The 27,314-nt window shown below is 35.1% G+C and overlaps 1 protein-coding gene across 9 annotated transcripts in view; it reads left to right on the top strand.

The window, feature by feature from the left end:
- The window catches only part of DLG1 (discs large MAGUK scaffold protein 1), a 262,255-nt gene that overhangs the window by 189,073 nt on the left and 45,868 nt on the right, over positions 1-27,314 (top strand). For all 9 annotated transcript variants that reach the window (XM_044943013.2, XM_044943017.2, XM_044943038.2 and 6 more), the window contains 2 exons: positions 8,125-8,227; positions 24,086-24,200. In XM_044943013.2, the coding sequence (XP_044798948.2) occupies positions 8,125-8,227; positions 24,086-24,200 (218 nt within the window). The remainder of the gene's footprint in view (positions 1-8,124; positions 8,228-24,085; positions 24,201-27,314) is intronic.

Raw genomic sequence — 27,314 nt, 5'->3', positions numbered from 1 at the left:
AGACTAAAAAGAGATGACATTAGAGAGTAACCCAAATCCATATGCGTAAATAAAGAACATTGTTAAAAATACATAGGTAAATATAAAACAGCATAAGTATATTTTTTGTTTGTAGCGCTTTCCTCCTGTATAATTTAAACAATCATTAAATAAAGCAATAATTTTAGATCTCTGTTGATGGGCACACACACATTGTTTAAAAATGTAATTTATTTGACAGGAGTATCACAAGAGCTATATTAGACCAGAGTTTTTATTTACTATTGAAACCAAGTTAATCCAAAGTAAATGGTTCAGATCAGATCAGACGCTCAGTCGTGTCCGACTCTTTGCGACCCCATGAATCGCAGCACGCCAGGCCTCCCTGTCCATCACCAACTCCCGGAGTTCACTCAGACTCATGTCCATCCAGTCAGTGATGCCATCCAGCCATCTCATCCTCTGTCTTCCCCTTCTCCTCTTGCCCCCAATCCCTCCCAGCATCAGAGTCTTTTCCAATGAGTCAAACTCTTCGCATGAGGTGGCCAAAGTATTGGAGTTTCAGCTTTAGCATCATTCCTTCCAAAGAAATCCCAGAGCTGATCTCCTTCAGAATGGACTGGTTGGCTCTCCTTGCAGTCCAAGGGAACTCAAGAGTCTTCTCCAACACCACACTTCATTTTTTTTTTTTTTTTTTGTGATCCAATTTGAATTTTTATTTATTTATTTATTTATTTTTAACTTTTAAGAACATTGCATATTTTAATATTGGCTTGAGGAGTTTCATTTATTATTCTACTCCCCTGATTATACCTTTAAATTTGTTTTGTAGGGAATCTTTTGTTTATGTAAAGTTTTCTGTTTTTTGTTTTTTTTTTAATTTTATTTTATTTTTAAACTTTACATAATTGTATTAGTTTTGCCAAACATCAAAATGAATCCGCCACAGGTATACATGTGTTCCCCATCCTGAAGCCTCCTCCCTCCTCCCTCCCCATACCATCCCTCTGGGTCGTCCCAGTGCACCAGTCCCAAGCATCCAGTATCGTGCATCGAACCTGGACTGGCAGCTCGTTGCATACATGATATTTTACATGTTTCAATGCCATTCTCCCAAATCTTCCCACCCTCTCCCTCTCCCACAGAGTCCGTAAGACTGTTCTATACATCAGTGTCTCTTTTGCTGTCTCGTACACAGAGTTATTGTTACCATCTTTCTAAATTCCATATATATGCGTTAGTATACTGTATTGGTGTTTTTCTTTCTGACTTACTTCACTCTGTATAATAGGCTCCAGTTTCATCCACCTCATTAGAATGGATTCAAATGTATTCTTTTTAATGGCTGAGTAATACTCCATTGTGTATATGTACCACAGCTTTCTTATCCATTCATCTGCTGATGGGCATCTAGGTTGCTTCCATGTCCTGGCTATTATAAACAGTGCTGCGATGAACATTGGGGTACACGTGTCTCTTTCCCTTCTGGTTTCCTCAGTGTGTATGCCCAGCAGTGGGATTGCTGGATCATAAGGCAGTTCTATTTCCAGTTTTTTAAGGAATCTCCACACTGTTCTCCATAGTGGCTGTACTAGTTTGCATTCCCACCAACAGTGTAAGAGGGTTCCCTTTTCTCCACACCCTCTCCAGCATTTATTACTTGTAGACTTTTGGATCGCAGCCGTTCTGACTGGTCTGAAATGGTACCTCATAGTGGTTTTGATTTGCATTTCTCTGATAATGAGTGATGTTGAGCATCTTTTCATGTGTTTGTTAGCCATCTGTATGTCTTCTTTGGAGAAATGTCTATTTAGTTCTTTGGCCCATTTTTTGATTGGGTCATTTATTTTTCTGGAGTTGAGCTGTAGGAGTTGCTTGTATATTTTCGAGAATAGTTGTTTGTCAGTTGCTTCATTTGCTATTATCTTCTCCCATTCTGAAGGCTGTCTTCCCACCTTGCTAATAGTTTCCTTTGATGTGCAGAAGCTTTTAAGGTTAATTAGGTCCCATTTGTTTATTTTTGCTTTTATTTCCAATATTCTGGGAGGTGGGTCATAGAGGATCCTGCTGTGATGTATGTCAGAGAGTGTTTTGCCTATGTTCTCCTCTAGGAGTTTTATAGTTTCTGGTCTTACGTTTAGATCTTTAATCCATTTTGAGTTTATTTTTGTGTATGGTGTTAGAAAGTGTTCTAGTTACATTCTTTTACAAGTGGCTGACCAGATTTCCCAGCACCACTTGTTAAAGAGATTGTCTTTAATCCTTTGTATATTCTTGCCTCCTTTGTCAAAGATAAGGTGTCCATATGTGCGTGGATTTATCTCTGGGCTTTCTATTTTGTTCCATTGATCTATATTTCTGTCTTTGTGCCAGTACCATACTGTCTTGATAACTGTGGCTTTGTAGTAGAGCCTGAAGTCAGGTAGGTTGATTCCTCCAGTTCCATTCTTCTTTCTCAAGATCACTTTGGCTATTCGAGGTTTTTGTATTTCCATACAAATTGTGAAATTATTTGTTCTAGCTCTGTGAAGAATACCGTTGGTAGCTTGATAGGGATTGCATTGAATCTATAAATTGCTTTGGGTAGTATACTCATTTTCACTATATTGATTCTTCCAATCCATGAACATGGTATATTTCTCCATCTATTAGTGTCCTCTTTGATTTGTTTCACCAGTGTTTTATAGTTTTCTATATATAGGTCTTTAGTTTCTTTAGGTAGATATATTCCTAAGTATTTTATTCTTTCCGTTGCAATGGTGAATGGAATTGTTTCCTTAATTTCTCTTTCTGTTTTCTCATTATTAGCGTATAGGAATGCAAGGGATTTCTGTGTGTTGATTTTATATCCTGCAACTTTACTATTGTCATTGATTAGTTCTAGTAATTTTCTGGTGGAGTCTTTAGGGTTTTCTATGTAGAGGATCATGTCATCTGCAAATAGTGAGAGCTTTACTTCTTCTTTTCCAGTTTGGATTCCTTTTATTTCTTTTTCTGCTCTGATTGCTGTGGCCAAAACTTCCAAAACTATGTTGAACAGTAATGGTGAAAGTGGGCACCCCCGTCCTGCTCCTGACCTCAGAGGAAATGCTTTCAATCTTTCACCATTGAGGATAATGTTTGCTGTGGGTTTGTCATATATAGCTTTTATTATGTTGAGGTATGTTCCTTCTATTCCTGCTTTCTGGAGAGTTTTTATCATAAATGGATGTTGAATTTTGTCAAAGGCTTTCTCTGCATCTATTGAGATAATCATATGGTTTTTATTTTTCAATTTGTTAATGTGGTGTATTACATTGATTGATTTGCTGATATTGAAGAATCCTTGCATCCCTGGGATACAGCCCACTTGGTCATGGTGTATGATCTTTTTAATGTGTTGCTGGATTCTGATTGCTAGAATTTTGTTAAGGATTTTGCATCTATGTTCATCAGTGATATTGGCCTGTAGTTTTCTTTTTTTGTGGGATCTTTGTCAGGTTTTGGTATTAGGGTGATGGTGGCCTCATAGAATGAGTTTGGAAGTTTACCATCCTCTGCAATTTTCTGGAAGAGTTTAAGCAGGATAGGTGTTAGTTCCTCTCTAAATTTTGGTAGAATTCAGCTGTGAAGCCGTCTGGACCTGGGCTTTTGTTTGCTGGAAGATTTTTGATTACAGTTTCAATTTCCGTGCTTGTGATGGGTCTGTTAAGATTTTCTATTTCTTCCTGGTCGAGTTTTGGAAAGTTGTACTTTTCTAAGAATTTGTCGATTTCTTCCACGTTGTCCATTATATTGGCATATAATTGTTGATAGTACTCTCTTATGATCCTTTGTATTTCTGTAACACCACACTTCAAAAGCATCAATTCTTCGGTGCTCAGCCTTCTTCACAGTCCAACTCTCACATCCATACATGGCCACAGGAAAAACCATAGCCTTGACTAGACGAACCTTTGTTGGCAAAGTAATGTCTCTGCTTTTGAATATGCTATCTAGGTTGGTCATAACTTTCCTTCCAAGGAGTAAGCATCTTTTAATTTCATGGCTGCAGTCACCATCTGCAGTGATTTTGGAGCCCAGAAAAATAAAGTCTGACACTGTTTCCACTGTTTCCCCATCTATTTCCCATGAAGTGATGGGACCGGATGCCATTATCTTCATTTTCTGAATGTTGAGCTTTAAGCCCACTTTTTCACTCTCCACTTTCACTTTCATCAAGAGGCTTTTGAGTTCCTCTTCACTTTCTGCCATAAGGGTGGTGTCATCTGCATATCTGAGGTTATTGATATTTCTCCGAGCAATCTTGATTCCAGCTTTTGCTTCTTCCAGTCCAGTGTTTCTCATGATGTACTCTGCATATAAGTTAAATAAACAGGGTGATAATATACAGCCTTGATGTACTCCTTTTCCTATTTGGAACCAGTCTGTTGTTCCATGTCCAGTTCTAACTGTTGCTTCCTGACCTGCATACAGATTTCTCAAGAGGCAGGTCAGGTGATCTGGTATTCCCATCTCTTTCAGAATTTTCCACAGTTTATTGTGATCCACACAGTCAAAGGCTTTGGCATAGTCAATAAAGCAGAAATAGATGTTTTTCTGGAACTCTCTTGCTTTTTCCATGATCCAGCGGATGTTGGCAATTTGATCTCTGGTTCCTCTACCTTTCTAAAACCAGCTTGAACATCAGGAAGTTCACAGTTCACATATTGCTGAAGCCAGGCTTGGAGAATTTTGAGCATTACTTTACTAGCGTGTGAGATGAGTGCAATTGTGCGGTAGTTTGAGCATTCTTTGGCATTGCCTTTCTTTGGGATTGGAATGAAAACTGACCTTTTCCAGTCCTGTGGCCACTGCTGAGTTTTCCAAATTTGCTGGCATATTGAGTGCAGCACTTTCACAGCATCATCTTTCAGGATTTGGAATAGCTCAACTGGAATTCTATCACCTCCACTAGCTTTGTTCGTAGTGATGCTTTCTAAGGCCCACTTGACTTCACATTCCAGGATGTCTGGCTCTAGGTCAGTGATCACACCATCGTGATTATCTGAGTCGTGAAGATCTTTTTTGTACAGTTCTTCTGTGTATTCTTGCCATCTCTTCTTAATATCTTCTGCTTCTGTTAGGTCCATACCATTTCTGTCCTTTATCGAGCCCATCTTTGCATGAAATGTTCCTTTGGTATCTCTGATTTTCTTGAAGAGATCTCTAGTCTTTCCCATTCTGTTGTTTTCCTCTATTTCTTTGCATTGATCACTGAGGAAGGCTTTCTTATCTCTTCTTGCTATTCTTTGGAACTCTGCATTCAGATGTTGATATCTTTCCTTTTCTCCTTTGCTTTTCACTTCTCTTCTTTTCACAGCTATTTGTAAGGCCTCCCCAGACAGCCATTTTGCTTTTTTGTATTTCTTTTCCATGGGGATGGTCTTGATCCCTGTCTCCTGTACAATGCCACGAACCTCAGTCCATAGTTCATCAGGCACTCTATCTATCAGATCTAGTCCCTTAAATCTATTTCTCACTTCCACTGTATAATCATAAGGGATTTGATTTAGGTCATACCTGAATGGTCTAGTGGTTTTCCCTACTTTCTTCCATTTAAGTCTAAATTTGGCAATAAGGAGTTCATGATCTGAGCCACAGTCAGCTCCTGGTCTTGTTTTTGCTGACTGTACAGAGCTTCTCCATATTTGGCTGCAAAGAATATAATCAGTCTGATTTCGGTGTTGACCATCTGGTGATGTCCATGTGTAGAGTCTTCTCTTGTGTTGTTGGAAGAGGGTGGTTGCTATGACCAGTGCATTTTCTTGGCAAAACTCTATTGGTCTTTGCCCTGCTTCATTCCGTATTCCAAGGCCAAATTTGCCTGTTACTCCGGGTGTTTCTTGACTTGCTACTTTTGCATTCCAGTCCCCTATAATGAAAAGGACATCTTTTTTGGGTGTTAGTTCTAAAAGGTCTTGTAGGTCTTCATAGAACCGTTCAACTTCAGCTTCTTCAGCGTTACTGGTTGGGGCATAGACTTGGATTACCGTGATATTGAATGGTTTGCCTTGGAAACGAACAGATCATTCTGTCGTTTTTGAGATTGCATCCAAGTACTGCATTTCGAACTCTTTTGTTGACCATGATGGCTGCTCCACTTCTTCTGAGGGATTCCTGCCCGCAGTAGTAGATATAATGGTCATCTGAGTTAATTTCACCCATTCCAGTCCATTTCAGTTCAGTTGTTAAATTAACAATATAGATAAATAAAATAAAATGGAATATCCATACCATAGAGTAAGTGTATGATTCAGCTATAATAAGTAATGATGTACTAAATCAAGGATGAGCTGTGGAAACAAGCTAAGTAAAGAAGCCAAACAGAAATAGCCACATGTTATAATATTTCTTTTATTTTAAATGTACAGAACAGACAAATTCTTAGAAAGTAGAGTAGGGGTTGCCAGGATCTAAGAGGAGAGGGAAGAGGGGAAAGAATGCTAATAGGTAGTGGGGTTTGGGGGAGCTGATGAAAATGTTTTGGATCTGAAGCATGATGATGATTGCAATACTTGTGAGTGTACTGAAAACAACAAAAACACTAAACTTGAAAAATGTTGATTTTATATAAATTATATCTCCATATTTTTAAGTGGTGTGTTTTTTTTGTTTTGTTTTAATGACCGCTGTGTGCCTCTCAGTAGCAAGATTTCTTCTAAAATATCCTTGATAATGTTTTACATTAAAATGTTTGGCATTATTTTAAATTTTAAATCTGTAGTCTTGTTAACAAATTATTCTGTTTTCAATCTATATTGATTGTCTTCAGATTTTTTCTGTAGGCAAAGACTTTGATGCTCAGGAATAATTCATTAAAAATTATAATATTTTATACAACAATCTTTGAAAGTTTGTCTACCTTTTATATTTCTTCTCTAATTTTTTCTGCTAGAATTAAGATTTTATGTTCAATGTAAAGCTATTTATACATTGTGTTGAGTTTTTTATGGCTTTTAGCTAGAGATATTCTCTAATAAAACCACGATATGTTACATTCGTTTAGATTAAGGTTTTTGTGTCTTGATTTTCATTCAAAAGGTATGTGCACATATTAACTTAGTTACTTAGTGATATCCTTTATAGATAATATAAAACATCAGGTCTTCACTGTTTTAAATGTTCTTTACATCCCAGAAATTTATGTGCTATAGTCAAATTTTACAAAATTGGTGTGTAACTTTTAAGAAGTTTTAGATTAGATGTTGAGGAAACAAACTTTCATATAAAAATTGCATGATAGTTTCTCTTCCTTTCCAAAAGTATTCATCAAAGGTCCCAAACATTGCTGTATTTTATTCATTGATGGTTCTTAGGGGAGAAGGCCAACTTAAATATTTAAATTAATTACATTTAAGTCTAATGCTCACATCAATATCCTGTTAAGTTTTTCTTGTAGTGTAAAAGTTTCAGTCTCTAAAGGTAGCATACTGTGCAGTATACTAGGCGCTGGCAGCCTTTCAGAAAGAAGAATTAAGTTGCCTGTTCTTCTGGAGTGGGATTGATCACCTCACCCAAGGAAGGTCCCCGTGTTAAAAAAGAAAAGAATGTCGTCTTGCTCATTTAGTAACATTTATTGTATTTATAATGTCAGTCTGTGAGATCTGAGCTCTTTTAGTACTTGAAGTTATTGCTTTCCAGTTAACTCCAAAAGAATAGAAGGTTTAGTTTAGGAAAGAAAGGAAGAGAATTGAAATTGAGATTAATAATATTGAAAATATGACAGGAGTTGAAATGATGCTATAAACAAAATGAATTTCCTTTTCATTGTTTGAGTTACTAGTGAAATGAAATGTACAAAATAATGACACTTTTGACTTTTCAGGTTGTCAAACTAAGGGACACTTCTCAAGAGATTGATCGCCTTCTAGAAACCTAGGGGGAAATGTTTTGGTTTTGTTCACTTGACAGTAAACATAGTATTTTTAGTGAATAAAAATGCTTTGATTGATAGTACTTACTGTGCAATATATTTTTAGTAAATCAGAATAAGAAAAATACTTTAGTCATAAAATAATTGCAAGTAATTTTTTTAATCTATGCCTTCTTAACAAACAGGCAATTGTGATTTCTAATTAGTATGATGGTTTTCTTTCAAATTTAATATTTGATTTGACTTAACAGGTAAACAGTGTTGACCTCAGAACTGCCAGCCATGAGCAGGCAGCAGCTGCTTTAAAAAATGCTGGCCAGGCTGTCACAATTGTTGCACAGTACCGACCTGAAGGTAATAAATTCTTGTTGTTTGTTTTTCTTTTTTATTTCAGTTTTTAGAAGTCTTCCTCTTAATAATGTTTAACTTCCGAAGCTTAGCTTTCTCTTTGTGTTTTTGTCTGATTCATTAATCTGTTACTTTTTTGTTGCTGTTGCTGTTTAGTCACTAAGTCATGTCCAACTCTTGCAGCCCCATGGACTGTAGCCTGCAAGGTCTTCTGTCCATAGGGTTTCCTAAGCGAGAAAACTGGAGTGGGTTGCCATTTCCTTCTCAAGGGGATCTTCCTGACCCAGGGATTGAATTCACATCTCCTGCATTGGCAGGAGGATTCTTTTCCATTGAGTCACCAGGGAAACCCTGTTATTTGTTTAGTTGGAATGTAATTCACCATCCAGATCAAAGTGCATTTAAATAGAATATAGGAACTTGTATCTGCCAGCTCTTTGAATATTTCATCATTATTTGGAATAATTTTTAGATGTTAATTTTTTTAAATCTGTCATCTAACCAAACACATACTTTTAAATATACCTTTTACTAACTCAGTGGTTGAAAAGCAAAGATAGTCTATTAAGTTATCTCAATTTTTTCTGACTTTTGAATTAGATTATATTTATTAATATCAAGGTTAAGATATTCTAATAGCTTTTATTGTTACTTTAAAAAAAAGAAAGAATACAAATTTGGAATATGATACGTTTCTAAATAGTGAAGTCTTACGGATATAACCTTGCCAAGTTCCTGCTGGGAGATGATAATGGAAAATTTGAGGTCATATTAAACATACATAAGACTCTAGTGTACATCAACATAAACACTTCAGTAAAACCTCAGTGGAATTTAAAAACTTAAACACCCAAAAGAATACATAGCATACTAGTTAATGTTCATAAACAAGGTGAAGGAGGAAAGAATGATGTGACTAAAGGAGCCAGGCAAAACATTCTATAATTTGGCAACATTAGTTTAGTTACATTTATTATTCTTTTCTTGGAGCAGAATTTATTTCTAATACAAAACCCCAATATGTGTTTTAACATGATCAAAGTAGTATATTGGGCATTGCTTGTTATTTCATAATATAATATTTATTATAAACCATAGCATTCTAGGTTCATAACTGAACAAGAATAAATTCATTTATGTAAGAAGTAAGTTCCAAATAAATCACATTAATCAAGCAAATTAAGGAATAATAGATGAAGTCAGAATGCCAACTTATTAATTTTTGTGAGAAACAAAAGCTGCCGCTGGGACTTAGCCATGCTTTTATCTTCTGGCCAACACGTTCTTGCCAATAGGTATATTATATGGAAACCAAATACAAAAGCAACAAGGAAATAAAACGTAAACATACTTCTGTCCATACAGCTTCACCTAGCATTAAGCAAAACTAAGAAGACGGGTATAATATCTGGGCAACAAAATACAGGTAAAGGCTATTTAAGCAGGTTAAGATCTGGCAAAAGCTACATGGAAAGAAGAGAAGGGTAAAAACATGAAATGTTGAGAATGCTTGGTGGTAACCAAACTTAAATTGAACTTCCTAAAGGTGGGGGGCTATAAATCCCTTGTTTATAGCAGGGCACATGGAAATTGGAGTACCAAGCTAGCAAAAGCCATCCTTGATGTGGTTTTGTTTAGAGAACTAGAGGAACCCATATTTGGTCAAAACCATCTGTCTTGCTAGTATCAGATAAGTTGGCAGTTTTTTGGTTTTAAAGGATGTAAAAATATGCTTCCATCTCTACCCTGCACTCCAAACTTACTGGTCCAGCCAACTCATTCAGTAATAAGCAGTTTAAAAGGAACTGGCCTGGCATTCATACAGAGATATTAATAAGAAGAGGTGGAAACAAACAACAAAGCTTATTAGCAGGGGGAAAAGATGGCTTAACAACCAGAAGAGATAGATTTTGAGCTAGCATAACCCAGGAAAGAAGAAGAAAGCAAACTGTTTTCTTAAGTTGAAACACAAAGAGACATCATAGAAAAATTCAATAGGGGACATAAAGGATACAATAGGAAAAGTAAACAAAATGAAACAAAAGCAAAGAGAATTTTTAAAGTTTAGAGAGAAAAAACAGGTTATTTTATATATATATATATGAGAAAGTCGCTCAGTCGTGTCCGACTCTTTGCCACCCTATGGACTGTATAGTCCATGGAATTCTCCAGGCCAGAATACTGGAGTAGGTAGCCTTTCCCTTCTGCAGGGGATCTTCCCAACCCAGGGATGCTGTATTATATTATAGCATATAATAATTAGACTTTCTGGAAAAAGTAAAATTTTTTAAAGAAGGGAATAAATGCTTAAACTTATAATTCACTCAAGAAAGCTTTCCTCAATTAAAAAGAAGTGCATCTTTATATTGAAAAGACACAGCATGATAGAAAACTCAGAATGGTCAAAATCCAGATATATTCTAGTTAAATGTTTATTAAGAATTTTCTGAAACTCAGTTAAAAATATTACCTTATTAATAAGGAGATAAAAATTGATTGATAAAAGAACTGCTTTAATGCTTGGTGAGCATAGATCAGGACAAGGATCTTTAATTTTATCAATGGTGTGTTCAGTGACTCTTGATTAAGCCTAAAATGTACCTCTGTATACACTAGGCATACTTGCCACTGATGGCTGGCAAAGGTGGGCTTCCCTTGTGCTGCTGCTGCTAAGTAGCGTCAGTTGTGTCCGATTCTGTGCGACCCCATAGACGGAAGCCCACCAGGCTCCTCTGTCCCTGGGATTCTCCAGGCAAGAACACTGGAGTGCGTTGCCATTTCCTTCTCCAATGCATGAAAGTGAAAAGTGAAGTGAAGTCGCTCAGTCGTGTCCGACTCTTAGCAGCCAGGGATTTCCCAGGCAAGAGTACTGGAGTAGAGTGCCATTGCCTTCTCCGTCCTTTGTCCTAGGATAGGTATTCTGTGCACCTAGGAATCTCCTTTTCAGGTTCTCTTTTTCTGTGCTTGTACTCTGGTTCTGTTCTTTTTTTGTGATTTCTATGCTTTTCTTCTGTGTGAATCTTTCTGATTGACACTTTTTCTTTAGTTATATTCAAAACTTTGAACTTTTCTAATCTTGATGGAGCCATTTTTGTATCAAGGAGAATTTGCATCCAACGTTGCTTATTCAAGTAGCTACTACGTAGCAGACGTCTTCTGTTTTAAGGTTAGACTCTTATGTTAATTATTCTTGTGTATATATCTTTTTTCCCCCAAATATCTCCTAAACACCAGACATTACTTCTCATTTGATTTCTCCAGCTGTCTTTCTCCCTAATGTTTGAAACTGAGCATGTCTGAAACAATTCTTTTACTCCTTCAGTAAATGGCATTTCCACTGATGCTTAAGTCAGAAGACTAGGACTCAGCCTTGACCTCCCTTCCTTTTTCTCACCCTCTATTTCTCAGCCACTAACCTGACCAAACCCACTATCATATCTTACCTGAACTTTTCTTATAGCCTCCAGCAAGTCTCCTTACTTCTTTCTTGTACTTTCTCCAGACCATCAGTCAAAATCATCTTTTAAAATAAAAAGATTGGATTGTATCATTTCCCATTTAAAACACTTCCAGTTATGCTCTGAATAAAATCCTAATAGAGCCTGCAAGGCCGTGTGTGATTGAACACAGTATAACATGTTTGGCTTTACTGCGCTCCCTCTATTCATTTTTTTGCTCCTTAAGCTCTAACCATATAGTCCTTCTTTCAGACCCTTGATTAACAGAAGATATTTTCCTAATTCTCTGTTCATTCTGTTCTTAGCATATTTTCCCCCTATTATTTATATGATTGGCTCCCTCTTATGATTCCATTTCTTTTTAGCACTGTTGATATTTTTCATTACAACACTTAACACAGTTTATATGTTTATTTAGGTGCCTGTTTGTTTTTATTTATTTAAGCCTTGCTCTGGAGCTTTATGAAACATGTAGCTCTATCCCTATATACAGATGATGATATAGACTCAAATAAAAGCTAGCAATAGCTAGGATTCAGTCCCAGGTGTGTTGCCTTAAAAAATGTAAGTGCTTTTCACTAGGAATATTTTGATAAGTGTTTAGCCTGGCAGTATTGATTTGCACTGTATTTTTTTTTTTTTTTTTTTTTAACCACAGCTGTGGTGTCATTGCCTAATAAACACAAGGTAAGTACCGATAGAGCACAGAAAACCAAACATTACCTTAGAAACTCAAAAGGAGGTAAATCATATTGCATGCTTTAAAGGGAAAATGCCATAGAGTAGGCTTGGAACTTAACTCGAATCCTAATGAATGGGCAGGCTTTCAATGGGCCGAGAGAAAAAAATGACATTCTATTAAGAATGACAGAAGACCAAGGATAATAGAATTAAAATTTTAAAGTGTATTTTGGGTACTTTGAAAACTTACCTGTCCTCTTTACTGTATTGCTACTTACCTTATGTTTGTTTATTAGGCAGTGACATAATGGCTTTATGTTTTAATATTAATTATGTAGTTGTAATAAATGTATTTTTGTCATACAGCACTTAAAAAAAAAACATATTCCACATCATCAGTCTGTAACTGCTGTGAGGACCAAGGATATAAATTGAAGATAAGAGTCAGACTTTCTTTCTCAGTGAGGGGGCTATTTTCCAAAGTACAAACGGAATTGCCTGATACTCTGATAATCAGTCATCTCCTTACAGTTAGTATCTTCACTTTATTAATGACAAACCCCTTTGGATTCCCTGCTTCATTGATAATCTGACATGTGTACATATGTGCAAAGAGGTAAGCTTCTTTGGTCAGAGCGAGTTTTTATCTTTCAGGATCTATAGTTTGCCTATTAGTCATCCATGAAATACTGTTACGAGTTCTTCAGCCTGTATACTTTAAACTTTTATGACATAGGCTCTAAGTATGAAAACCTCTACAAAACATTTAGAAGGACTTCATCTCCTACCTCCCCTCAGTTTTGCTAACTCCAAAAATAAGCAACAATATATTTTTTAGAGCTTTACTACTAGTCATTTTGGGGAATTACAATCAGAAATCTAACACAAGCACTGGAATTACTATTCTAGTGTTTTACTACATATCCAGAATTTATGAAATTTTGACAAATTAGTTGGGTGATAGACTATAATAGAAAAAAATATATGCCAGACATCTAACCATGTTTATTAACTCTTTTAATTCCCATAAAGCCCTATAAATTGGGCACTTTTAGTGCTATTTTCATTAGAGTTTAATAAAATAAGATACAGGAAGGTTAAAGCAACTTGCCAGTTACACAGCTGTTTAGTGGTTAAAATTTATTCCTAGCCCTTTGTAGAGAAGAAGAAACTTTTCCTCTGCCCTTTTAGTTTTAGGGGCTGGGATCTATGAATTAAATTGACAGAAGACAGATTAACATAAGAAAAGTTTTTATTTTGTATGCATACAGGGAGTCAACAAGTATGAGAAGTAACCAGGTCATTAAATCGTCATTGTTGTTCAGGTGTTCAGTTGTGTCCAATTCTTTGTGACACCATGGACTGCAGCACCCCAGGCTCCTCTGTCCTCCACTATCTCCTAGAGTTTGCTCAAGTTCATGTTGATTCAGTCAGTGATGCTATCTAACCATCTAATTCTCTGCCAACCCCTTCTTTTGCCTTCACTTTTTCCCAGATCAGGGTCTTTTTCAGTGAGTCAGCTCTTCACATCAGGTGGCCAAAGTATTGGAATTTCAGCTTCAGCATCAGTCCTTCCAGTGAATATTCAGGGATGGATGATTTCCTGTAGGATTGACTGGTTTGATCTCCTTGCAGTCAAAGGGACTCTCAAGAGTCTTCTCCAGCACCACTATTAAATGGTTAAAGTTAAAGGCTTACCTGCCTAACAGAGTTTGGAAAGGGGAGTGGAGACAAAAGTCTTCTAATAGAAAAACAAATAGTTTTCTTAAGGAAAGAGAAGAACATTTTTAGGAGAAAGTTTGTGACAGTGTTTGTCTCTACAGTAAGAGTAGTCTTTCCACTTTCTTCAAGGCCATAAAGCTCCCCAGAAAGGAGAGTTATTATACAATAGCCTTGTTTCCTAGAAATTGCTACTTCTACTCAGATAAGGAAAGCTCTAAAAAGGCATTTTACTATGTTTGTTGAACCTCAAATGTCCTCACCTTAAAATAATCTCTGTGACAACTCTGGGGTTCCAAATGGTCTGTATACGTTGAATACTTCTCAACCACATAGTAAAGCTACTTCCCTTCACAAAAAGTTGTAAACTCAAATATTTTATCTCACTGTTACTCATTGTATACTGTAACTTTCAGACCTTATTTTTTGTTTCTGAAATAATTATATTGCAATGATATGATAAAGGAAGAAGAGCAAAGGCAAAGTATTAAACATATATTAAATGTATTTTCTTTCCCAGTGGATAGATCTTAAATTTGTGAGGTATTTTATTTTGTTTTCATAGGAGAAAAAAACATTGTTGAGATTGGTGTTGCTATCCCTAATCTTCAAGTGACTAAAGCCTAGAAAAGCTGAGAGGTTTGGCCAGAGCCACTTTTCTCAGTTTCAAAGGTTTGATTTAAATCTGAGTTACAGGGATGGAGTTTTAACGCATCTTCTCATCTTATTTTCATAAATACTTTTGGTAGCAACCAGAAAGTTTGGAGACTGAATAGAGAGGTTTTATTGGATTAGTAGCATTTCTTTGCAAGCACTTGTCATTTCTTAAAATGATGTTCTGTAGCAGGCTTCTAATTAATTTTTTTTCAGTAACTTATTTTCCTTTCTATACCTTTTTAACTCTTCCCTAACTATTTAAAACAACCAGCCTGACTTCTGACTCAGAAAATTTGACTTTTTGTTTCTAGACCAGTCTTAGTATCCATTCTCTGACAGTTGTTGCTCTCAGATGTTTAATTAATATATTTCATTATAGAGTATGGATGAATTTTATTCTTCATAGATGGGATTGCAAGCTTCAAAGACATTAGAGGAGATAAAATTTCTCCCCGCTCTCTTCCCACCTGCTTTCTTCTACCTTTTTACTTCTAGTATGGAGATACAAACTAAGATTAGAAGTTGAAAAGGGAAATAAATGCAGAAAGTTGGCTATTAAATATTGTCCCTCCTCTTGCAATCATACACATACTGTTTAACTTATAGCCAATAGTTCAGAGATTCCCTAACATATTTCATGATAGAGAATATAGTTTGATTCAGAAATTTCTGAAATGCTTAGTGGAGATTCTCTCTTAACATTTTACCTCTCTCCAGTGGTAGCTTTCCTGAAATGAGTTGTGATATAATTTCTAGAAGAGGGATGCAAATCACTTAACAGGAAAAAAGAAATGAGACTCTTCTTCCAAAATAAAAGGAAAAGATAATAGAGGTTGAATATAGGGTGAAAATTGTTAGAGCTGAAAGTATGAGTTAATTGAAACTAAAAGAAAAGATAGGAATCTTAGCTAGGTAAATAAAATGGGAGGTTTAAAGGAAAACTAACTTTGAGGAAAGTATTAAAGTACGTTCAAAACAGGCAGATGGTTATGAGGAATTGTTAATAGTAAGTAAAGACCATAAATATGAAAATCTGAACAGAGTGAACAAAATCAGTAAGGCACAAATTTAAGATATTGTCAGGAATTTACTTTAGGTCTCTAAAATCTTAGATGTTGAATAGCTGAGCTTTAGTTGCTTTGTAATAATTTATATCTCAGCAAAGAACATTTTCTGCCTCACTGTAAAAGGTAATGTGATCTTTTTACAGAAAGTTTTTAAATTTCTAAAATGTAGAATACTAGGACTTTGGATAATTCAATAGGCAAAATGGCCAAAAACAACTAATAATGCTACATGAAGTATAATGAACATCTAATTAAAAGCGTCGGAGCGACTTCCCTGGCAGTCTAGTGACCAAGATTCCGCACTGCCAATGCAGGGGCCTGGGTTCGATCCCTGTTCAGGAAATTAGATCTGACATACAGCAACTAAGAGTTCACATGCTGGAACAAATATTGAAGATCTCATGTGCTTCAACTAAGATCTGGTGCGGCCAAATAAATAAATAAATAAATATTTTTTTAAAAGCATCAGATCACTGCTAAGACAGTAAGGAATTATCAAACAAAAAGGGAAGGGAAAATGGGAACTCAGAGAGCTAAAGAATCACAGAAGTCACCTTTGAAAAAGTTCAGTGAGGTACTGTCTTACAAGAGTCAGTTGTTAAACTTTCATGAATTTTGCAAACTAGTTGTTAAACATAGTGATTATTAAAAATAAAATTATACAAATGTACAAATAAGTTATATTTAAAAGATTAAAATGTTAAAGGTTATGAAACTTTAAAATAAAAATAAGTGATAAAACTCATCATTTCCTAATAGTTTTCTAGGATAGCCACTAATATGATGGAACATTTTAGTGGCTATCCTAGGGGGATAAAGAGAATATACAAAATAAGATAGTAGATTTATAACTGAATCACCCAGAACTTCCTCCTCCTCACTCCCAGAAAAAAATTAGAATGGCAAAATCAGATGAAAAGATATCCCTATGTGCCCCAAAATACACACAAGAATAAACAAGCTGTCAACAGCTGTAAGACCCTGTGATAGTGATATCAGCATCTATACAAGGAGAAGTGATAGAAGCCTGAAAGTCAGTCTGTACTCATTAAAAAATGCAGTTGATCAAAATGAGAACAGCACCTGAAGCTATAAGGGTTTTTGCACAGTCTGTATGTGAGTGCAGGGTATCTCAGTAAAGTGTGAAGGAGCTGGATCTGTCTGAGCCCCTTGGTACAGTTAACAGCTATAGCTCCATTTTAGCTCAAAGCCCCTCACTAAGGGAGTACTTCTAGAAGGTCCAGATGAATGGGAGGAAAGAACAATACCCAGAGATCTCACAGTGTATGAGATATATCTTTGAACAGTTGACAGAAACAGCAAAAAGGAGTTCTAGAGCTTTGAAGATAGAAAACTTGAAAAATCCTGACCCAGTAACTCTTTATCTTTAATTGAAAGTTCAAGAAAACTAATTTACATAAAAATGAACAACAGAAAAGAATCAAGATTGACTCCAATGGAAACCTATTTGAAAAATGAATGTAAGGATCAGAATAATGTCTCTACAGTGAAAGTATGCCAGAAAGACATGCCCAGAAAACAATGAAAGGTATAACCTAATATTGCGAAACAAGTTGAAGAAAACTGATGATGATGTGGAAGAAAAATGTAAATGAGTTAATAGAACTCAAATTATTAGAAATAAAGAAGCATTTTATTTTAAAAATTAAGTTTAGAAGGAGCACAATAGTTATTTAAAGCAAGTTGGTAAAAAACAGGAAATTTTTAAAAACAAAAATTAAAGAATTCTTTCCCTTCCGTATCCTGATCAATTTTGTATTAAAGCCATTGTATGTGAAGGATAGCAAGGTAGTTAGGTGCATTGCAAGACCAGGAAGGTAAGGGACAGCTATGGTAACCCAATTGGACTGACCCCTGATGAGGGCAGGAGCTGTCCTGGTGTAAGAAGTGGGAGCCTGAGCAAAATGAGATGGTTACACATTGGACTGGTCTGAATCCAGTCTGGAAAGTAGATGGTACTAGAAACAGAAGACTAGTTACATAAAGATATTGATCAAGTGAGTATTTATTTTAAGGGTAATGTTATCTGTAACTTTCACTGTTTGAGAAGAGAGTTATAAATATAGAAAAGGGGAAAAATATAAACCATATAATACTAGAATTTGAAAAATTAGTATGAACATATTGTTTTCCATTTATACAAATATAAACATTATAAATGTGTATCTATTTTACATACATATATTGTAATTCTCTAGCTCAGTCCACTGAAAAGGTGTGGGCTCACTGCCACTCCAATAGCAGTCAGCACTCCTAAGACTCAGATCTTGGTTTCTAAATACTCAGTTCAGTTCAGTCACTCAATCATGTCCGACTCTTTGTGACCCCATGAACCACAGCACGCCGGGCCTCCCTGTCCATCACCAACTGCTGGAGTCTACCCAAACCCATGTCCATTGAGTCAGTGATGCCATCCAGCCGTCTCATACTCTATCGTCCCCTTCTCCTCCTGCCCTCAATCTTTCCCAGCATCAGGGTCTTCTTAAATGAGTCAGCTCTTTGCATCAGGTGGCCAAAATATTGGAGTTTCTGCTTCAACATCAGTCCTTCCAATGAACACCCAGGACTGATCTCCTTTAGGATGGACTGGTTGAATCTCCTTGCAGTGCAAGGGACTCTCAAGAGTCTTCTCCAATACCACAGTTCAAAGCATCAATTCTTCAGCACTCAGCTTTCTTTATAGTCCATCTCTCACATCCATACATGACTACTGCAAAAACCATAGCCTTGACTAAACGGACCTTTGTTGACAAAGTAATATCTCTGCTTTTGAATATGCTGTCTAGGTTGGTCATAACTTGCCTTCCAAGGAGTAAGTGTCTTTTAATTTCATGGCTGCAGTCACCATCTGCAGTGATTTTGGAGCCCCCCAAAATAAAGTTAGCCACTGTTTCCACTGTTTCCCCATCTATTTGCCATTCCCATCTAAATTGCCAAGGCTGTTTGGATAAATACCTTGTTTCAAGAGTTGGGCAGGGAAAGTATTAGATTATCCTGTAATATTTTATGCCAGAAAGCGTGATGCTCAAGGAATGATGGGAGGCATGTCAAAAGGGTACATAATCCAGTTCAAAAAACCAAATAGGGAACAATTAGAGCATCAAATTGATGATAATAATACCTGATAGTAATCCACTGAATGAACTAGGAAATAATGAGCCTTGACTAATACAAATAAATGAGTTAATTGAAAGTTTGATGAGAATGGAGAAGTGTGCATAGTTTCAATAACTTATTTGCAACTGAAAAAAAAATAATTTTGCAGTAAAGAAACCTGGTTCATCAAGTGTTGAAAGTTGATAGCATTGGTAATGGGACAAATCAAAAATGTATACCACCTGGTAGGGTGCATTGGAAGAAACATACATCTCTTCTGTAACATTCCTGCCAAAGTTGCAGGTCTCATCGTGTGGGAACATCAACAAATCTAAAGAGAAGTTCTACAAAATAATTGACCTGTAGTTTTCAGCAGTAGTAAGATTGCAAAGTCAAGGAGACTTGAGGAACTGCTCTCTCTGGAGGGGATGTCTCATAAGACAACTCATGGTTTCAAACTTGATCGATTTGCTCTTAACGATATTATGAGGAAACTTAAATGGAATGTGAGCATGATGTAGTAATGTATTAATGTTGCTTTCTTAATTTTGATGGTTTTATGATTGTATTAAAAAACACCTTTATTTGTAGGAAATACACACTGAGAATTCAAGAGTGATGAGACATCACGGTAGCAAGTTACTCTCAAATGGTTCAGGAAAAACAGTTTGTGATTACTTCAATCTTGAAAAATATATTAATCTTTTAAAAAATAATAAAAATGGATTTGAGAGTGACAGATAAAGTTGGCAGAGAATATTCAACATACATATAATAGGAATCTCATAGGAAAAAAACAGTACAACTAAACAAATAATTAAAATGTATAAACAGGAAAACTTTTCTAAAATTAAAAAAAAAATTAAAACTGCATATCAAAAGGTTTGAACAGGTACCTAAGGTGATAACAATCACCGAGAAATATTCTAATAAAATTATTGAAATTAAAATAAAAATATTTTGGTGAAATTGCAGGCCCTCAAAAAATGTTTTTTAAAAAAAATAAAATGAAGTAGTCATCAGCAGTGGTTTATAGGAGACACTGCAGTCAATATACTTAAGAATCAGAGAAAGAAACTGAAAAAAACGGGCTTGAAATATAAAGACTGCAATCAAATATATTAGTGAAGAATTAGGGTTCACATAACCCTTCCTGAGAAGAAAGAGCAAACTTCAGACACCCAAAATGATGGAAGAGATACTGATATCAAGATTGCTATTAGTAATTAAGATAATTATAAGGAAAAGCATGCATAATATGAAAAAAATGTATGCTGTAACAATTTGGAGAAAATGCAGTTATCAGAAAGTGGGGGTAGAATTGAAGATAATACTAACAGAATAAACTTTCTGATTGCTTTGAAGTTATTAACATAAAAGGATAATGTTTCAAATCAGATTTGGGGAGATTTCTCATAGTAGGGTCCAAAATCCAACAAAATCTGTTAGAACAACAGAATAAAGCTTCCTAATTTTATGTTTATATATTCACTTTTATAAATATATAAATTTTATGTAGATATATTTTATTATGTGTATATAAATGTTTTATAAACATGTTTAGTAAAATACAAATTTTATATAAATATTTTATATATTATATTTAAATAATATATATGATCCCTTGTTTAGGAATCGTGTGTGTGTGTGTGTGTGTATATAAACTTAGAAAGGCTTGTCCATGTGTGTGTGTATATATTCATGAACAAGTAAAATAGACTGCACAGTGAGACTGTGTTCTAGTTACTGTTACTTAATAACTACCCCTAAAGCTCAGTGGATTAAGATAGCAATCATTTTGTGGATTCAGTAGATTAAGAATCAGCCAGAATTTTGGCTTGGATGGTCCTAGAGGCATAGACTGAAGTAACTTAATGAGATTCAGTAGATGGATAAGCTACTTTGGAAGGTCCAAAATGGTTTCACTCCCCTTTTCTTGTGACTTTTGGTACCAGCTTAAGGTTTAGGCTCAGAGCACTATTGCATGACCTCTACAGAGTGGTGCTTGGACTTCTTACATGATCCTGGCTTCCTCCAGATGAAGCACCCCATGAGAACCAGGAAAAAGTTCCACAGACTCTTCTGATCTACCCTGGAAAGTCACATATGATCATTTCTACCACATTCACTTGCTTAGTTGAGTCATAAGACCAGCCCAAACTGAAGAAGGGGATTAGACTTCACCTCTTGATGGGGAAATGGCAAGGTTACATAGTACAAAACCATATGGGATGCGAGGCGTCCTTGGAATATATCATCTGTTTCAGGCTTTTTATATAAAAGGCATATTTATAAATATATTCATATATATTCAACATATAAACATAGAATAGTATTTCACACACACAACTTCAATCATATCAGAAGTTACTTCACCTTAATTGTTTCAAGAAAATAATTTTCAGATTTGATAGTAAAGCAAATCTACCCTATACAGTATCTTGTAACAGAGACAGAGGTTAGAAATAAAAGAACCATGTAGCTATAAAAAAAAAAAAGGAGGGACATCTGTATATGGTGTGGAGCATTCTTACTATTACTGCAGTAAGACCACTGCTATACTTATTATTGAATAAAATAAGCAAGGTAGAGAAATGTGTATGTTACTGTTAAAGAAGGAGGAGCAATACATATATGTGTGTGTACATATATACATAATTACAAAATATGTATAAATATACATTTACTAAAATAATATAGAATAAGTGTAAACATATTTACATGAACATATATATTTACTTATATTATTTTAAATGGAAGGATAAACCTTTCTTTAAATGTTTATAATGACCAGAACAGAATAGGGTAGGGAGAAAGGGATATCCTTGTTTAATATTGTTGTTTTATAGATTTGACTTTGGAACTATTTTACCTGCCTATAAAAAAAAATGAAAAGTTTACAAAGTAACCCCTTAAAAGTGAAGTTGAAAATAAAATGAACAAGTGAACCTTGATGTCTGTCCATCTGGCAGCATTTACACCTAGGAAGGAATATTCCAAGTGATTTAAAAATGGTGTTCAACTGTATATTTCTAACAGAACATACTCCAAAATAAAAAGAACTAGGGAAGATAGTTAACTATTTTCAGTGATCATGTAATGATTGTAATGTTGGTATTATAAACAAGTAAGTTGTGATGGAGTACTGTAATTCTGTAATCCCCAGTGTGTTGAGAACCAGGATTCTTCATATGTAAGAAAGCATTAAGAGATTAAGTAAAAACCTAATGGTACTAATTTTTAATTAGAAGAGCCAGTGTAAACTCAAGATTCACTTCATATTTTTAACCTATGTCTTCATTCATCAATCTGTGTCTTAGCTGTGTCTTCACAGCCTAAAGATTTGCCATGAGTTGCTAATTGTTGAATTGTCAGGGATTCATTTTTTACTAACCAGTCTACTAATTTTTATACTTTATATTTTCTATTATATTTTTAAAGAACAATAAAAGAATATATATTATTGTGAACATTTAAATATTTTTGAGTTTTTTGATGAATTGTTGCTTCAGTTGGCTTCCCCAGTGACTCAGCAGGTAAGGAATAATCCACCTGCGGGAGACACAGATTTGATCTCTGGGTCAGGGAGATCCCCTGGAGAAGGAGATGGCAAACCACTCCAGTATTCTTGCCTGAAAAATCCTATGGACAGACAAGCCTGACAGGCTACAATTAATTAGTCTTGGTATCCAGCAAATAAATTTGGTGACTATGGTAAAACGAAGAGTAATGCAGCAATAATCATGTTTGTTTATTTTTTTTCCTTCATATTTTATTTATTTTTTCTTTTTTTTTTTTAATTTTATTTTATTTTTAAACTTTACAATATTGTATTGGTTTTGCCAAATATCAAAATGAATCCGCCACAGGTATACATGTGTTCCCCATCCTGAACCCTCCTCCCTCCCCATACCATCCCTCTGGGTCGTCCCAGTGCACCAGCCCCAAGCATCCAGTATCGTGCACTAAACCTGGACTGGCGACTCAACATAATAAAAGCTATGTATGACAAACCCACAGCAAACATTATCCTCAATGGTGAAAAATTGAAAGCATTTCCTCTAAAGTCAGGAACAAGACAAGGGTGCCCACTTTCACCATTACTATTCAACATAGTTTTGGAAGTTTTGGCCACAGCAATCAGAGCAGAAAAAGAAATAAAAGGAATCCAAATTGGAAAAGAAGAAGTAAAACTCTTAACTATTTGCAGATGACATGATCCTCTACATAGAAAACCCTAAAGACTCCACCAGAAAATTACTAGAACTAATCAATGATTATAGTAAAGTTGCAGGATATAAAATCAACACACAGAAATCCCTTGCATTTCTATACTTTTTGTCTTCTTAAACTACACACACTCCAGACACATAGCTTGCTTTTGTTATGAGACTGGTTTTATAAGAAAAGACAATTGGTTATTACAAATAGAGAAAAAGGTATAAGTGGGTATAACCATGTAATTACAGTATTTTTTAAGTGATTATAAACTTGTTATTAATAGTTTTGATAGTTTTTAATGTATGGAATAATTTAAAGTCGTCCATCTTCAAAATAATACTTGTTTTTTTATAAAAAATATCTTAAATAATATATTTATTCCTTCAGATTGCTTTTTGTGTCTTATTTTGCTGTTCTGAATATTTATAAATTACAAAATGAGTTGAAGTAAAGTTAATTTCATTAGCTTCTAAGGCATATTTTCCCCATATTATGTATAATTTGAAAATATAATTAGTTGGCGTCTTCACAGGGGAAAAGTCAGTAAACAGAGTGTCTAGTGTATATTATTTTAGACTTCTTTTTTTAGTATAGAAATTAGAATAAATCCTACTTTTTAAAATTTACAGTTAAATTCAACAGTAAAGTAAGATTAATACTGCTATTTGATGCATGGAGATTGTCTTTTAATTTATTAAATGTGATATGAGCTCTAAAATAGTGTACTGAAAATACTGTTATCAGCCAGTTCTAATTTATGGTACATTTAGAAGATTGTTAAGTTTTGAAATTTACATATTGGGCAAAATCTTGTATAGATTACTCTCTTAAGAGTCTGACCACATTTAATCAATTATAAGACAGCTTACATATTTAATACTTTATCTTCAAGTAATTTTTTAGGATATAAAATATGAATTTACTTTTCTTTTTTCTTCTATCAGAATACAGTCGTTTTGAAGCCAAAATACATGACTTACGGGAGCAGATGATGAATAGTAGCATTAGTTCAGGTTCAGGTTCTCTTCGAACTAGCCAGAAGCGATCCCTCTATGTCAGGTAAAGTTTTTTTAATTTCTAGTTATAGCAGTCTTCATTTATGCATGCAAGTTCTTTCAGGATTTTCACTATGACTTAGTTTTCAACATAGAAAAGTATATTGCAAGGAAAATGCAGTATTGGAAACCAAGGAAATGTTTTTTATGATTGATTTCCTGATAGTGTGTCTTTTAGAAATAGTATGTCTTTGGGATATTATTATAATTTTATTAATGACAGTTATATAACCTCTTGAATAATAATAGTATGGTAAAGAAAGACGAAATACATAAGGACTAGAAATTTTTTTAAGTTGTTATGACATATCCAACAGTTTTCTTTTCCGGTATCTTTTTTAGAATAAAATATTCTTTGTTTGAATAACATTTAATTACTGTGATAATTTCTACCAGTCCTTCTGTGTTCACTGCTATAATTTATCTCTGCCTACCTGGATAGTGTGCACTTCTAATTTGTTAGCATTTCTAGGGTCTTGTGGAGTAAATCTTACTTCGGTTATTTTATTTCAACCCCTCTCTTCAGATATGCCATTTAGAGCTTCCTCTACTCTAAATTTACCATCATTCAAAGCCATGTTAAACTCTGTCTTCTCCTGCTGTCATCTCTCTTTTGTATTTATCTTTTGTTGTTGTTGTTATTGTCATTTTAGTGAGTTTTAGGATGGAAAGAAAATGCAAGCATTACTTGAGAGATTTTCCAGGTTCAGTTACAGACCACAATACAGTGAATATCACAATAAAGGAAGTCATGAATGTTTTGGTTCCCCAGTGCATATAAAACTTATATTTACACTGTTCTGTAGTCTTTAAATGTACAATAGCATTATGGCTCTTAAAAAATACAATCTCAATTTTAAAATATTTTATTGCTTAAAAAAATGCTAATTGTCAACCAGCCTTAAGCAATTTCAGTATTTTTTTTTTTTTCTGATGGAAGATTCTACCTCTGTGTTGATGATTGCTGACTGATCAGGGAGGTGGTTGCTAAAGGTTTGAGGTGGCTGTGGCAGTTTCTTAAAATAAGACAGTGGTAGAATTTGCCAAATGGATCAACTCTTCCTTTCATGAACAGTTTCTCTGGAGCGTGTAATGCTGCTTGATAGTATTTTAACCACAGTCAACTTTTTTCAAAATTACAGTCAATTCTCTCAAATTCTGCTGCTGCTTTATCAAGTAAGTTGATGTAGTATTTCCATACCTTGTTGTCATTTCAATAAGCTTCACTGCATCTTCACCAGGAGTGGATTCTACCTCAACAAACCACTTTCTTTGCTCATCCACAAGCATCCTCATCTTTTGAGTTTAAACATCTTTCCAAGTTTTATCATGGGATTGCAGCAGTTCAGTCACATCTTCTGGCTCCACTTCTCATTCTAGTTCTCTTTCTGTTTCTAACTTCCTCTGCTGAAGTCTTAAACCCCTCAAAGTCATCCATGAAGATTGGAATCAATTTCCTGCAAACTCCTATTAATATTGACATTTTGACCTCTTCCCATGAATCAACAGTGTTTTTAATGACATCTAAAGTCAAAATTACTCCTTGATCCATGGGCTACAGAATGGAAGTTGTCTCAGCATAACATTCATTTCATTGGTCATCTCCATCAAAACTCTTGGGTGACCAAGTACATTGTCAGTTAGCAGTAACATTTTGAAAGAAATCTTTTTTGAGCAGTAGGTCTTAACAGTATGCTTAAAATATTCAGTAAACCATGTTGTAAACAAACGTGCTGTCATCTAGGCTTTGTTAATTTCAATTCTAGAGCACAGGTGGAAGGCACTGTAGATTTAGCATAGTTCTTAAAGACCCTTGGATTTTCAGAATGGTAAATGAGCATTGGTTTAACTTAAACTCACAGCTGCATTAAGCCCTGACAAGAGATTCAGCCTGCCCTTTGAAGTTTTGAAGCCAGGCATTGACTTCTCTATAGCTATGAAAGTTCTAGATGGCATCTTCTTCCAATATAAGGCTGTTTTGTCCACATTGAAAGTCTGTTGTTCAGTGTAACAACCTTCATTACTTATCCTAGCTAGATCTTCTGGATAATTTGTTGCCTCTTTTACATCAATACCTGCTGCTTTACCTTGCACTTCTATGTTATGGGATGGTTTCTTTCCTGAAACCTTAGGAACCAAACTTCAAACTTTTGCAGCTTCCTCACTTCTCTCAGCCTTCACAGAATTGAAGAGTTTGGGCCTTGCTCTGAGTTACACTTTGGCTTAAAGAAATGTTATGGCTGGTTTGATCTTCTATCTAGACCTCTAAAATATTCTCAGTATCAGCAATAAGGCTTTTTCACTTATTATTCCTGTGTGTACTCAAGTAGAACCTTCGGTTTTTTTCAGCCAGCTTACTAATGCAAGAAGCCTAGCTTTTGGCCTATCTTAGCTTTCAACATCCCTTCTTCACTAAGCATAACTGTTTTTTCTGATTTAAAGTGAGAGACCTGTGACTCTTCCTTTCACATGAATACTTACGAGGCCATTGTCGGGCTATTCAGTGGCCCAGTTTCAATATTGTCATGTCTTGGTGGGGGGGGGCCCCAAGGAAAAGGGAGAGAGGTGGGGAAAAGGGCCAGTTGGTGGAGCATTCAGAACATAGACATTTATCAAGTTACCATCTTATTAAAGCATGGTTTGTGATACCCCAAAATGATTACAATAGTAAAATTAAGGATCACTGATCACCATAATAAATATATTAATGAACAAGTTTGCAGTATTGGGAGAATTACCAAAATGTGACACAGAGACGCAAAGTGAGCAAATGTCAGAAAAATGGCACCAATAGTCATGCCAAGCTAACAGGGCCTTCCATTTGTGAGGGAAAAAAAAACCATACACTATATCTGCCAAGTGCAATAAAGTGAAACACAATAAAATGAGGCATGCCTGTAGACACATGTAGCCAATCTGCCATAATTAACCAGAAGTCTTATCGTTCTTATTAGGTAAATATATTTTTAATTTCAAATGTAAGAATGAAGTTAAGGCTACAATAGACTGTACAGTATGGTGCTTTTTTATAAAGATCTGAAACAAGTAAAATCATACATAGATACATAGTCATCCATATGTGTGTGATAAAATCAAACCAACGGCAAAAAAGGGTAAA

Source organism: Bubalus bubalis, chromosome 1, assembly GCF_019923935.1.
Source record: "Bubalus bubalis isolate 160015118507 breed Murrah chromosome 1, NDDB_SH_1, whole genome shotgun sequence".
Classification (NCBI taxonomy): Eukaryota; Metazoa; Chordata; class Mammalia; order Artiodactyla; family Bovidae; genus Bubalus; species Bubalus bubalis.
Note: the sequence above shows the minus strand (reverse complement) of the source record. Positions and strands in the feature narration are given on the sequence as shown.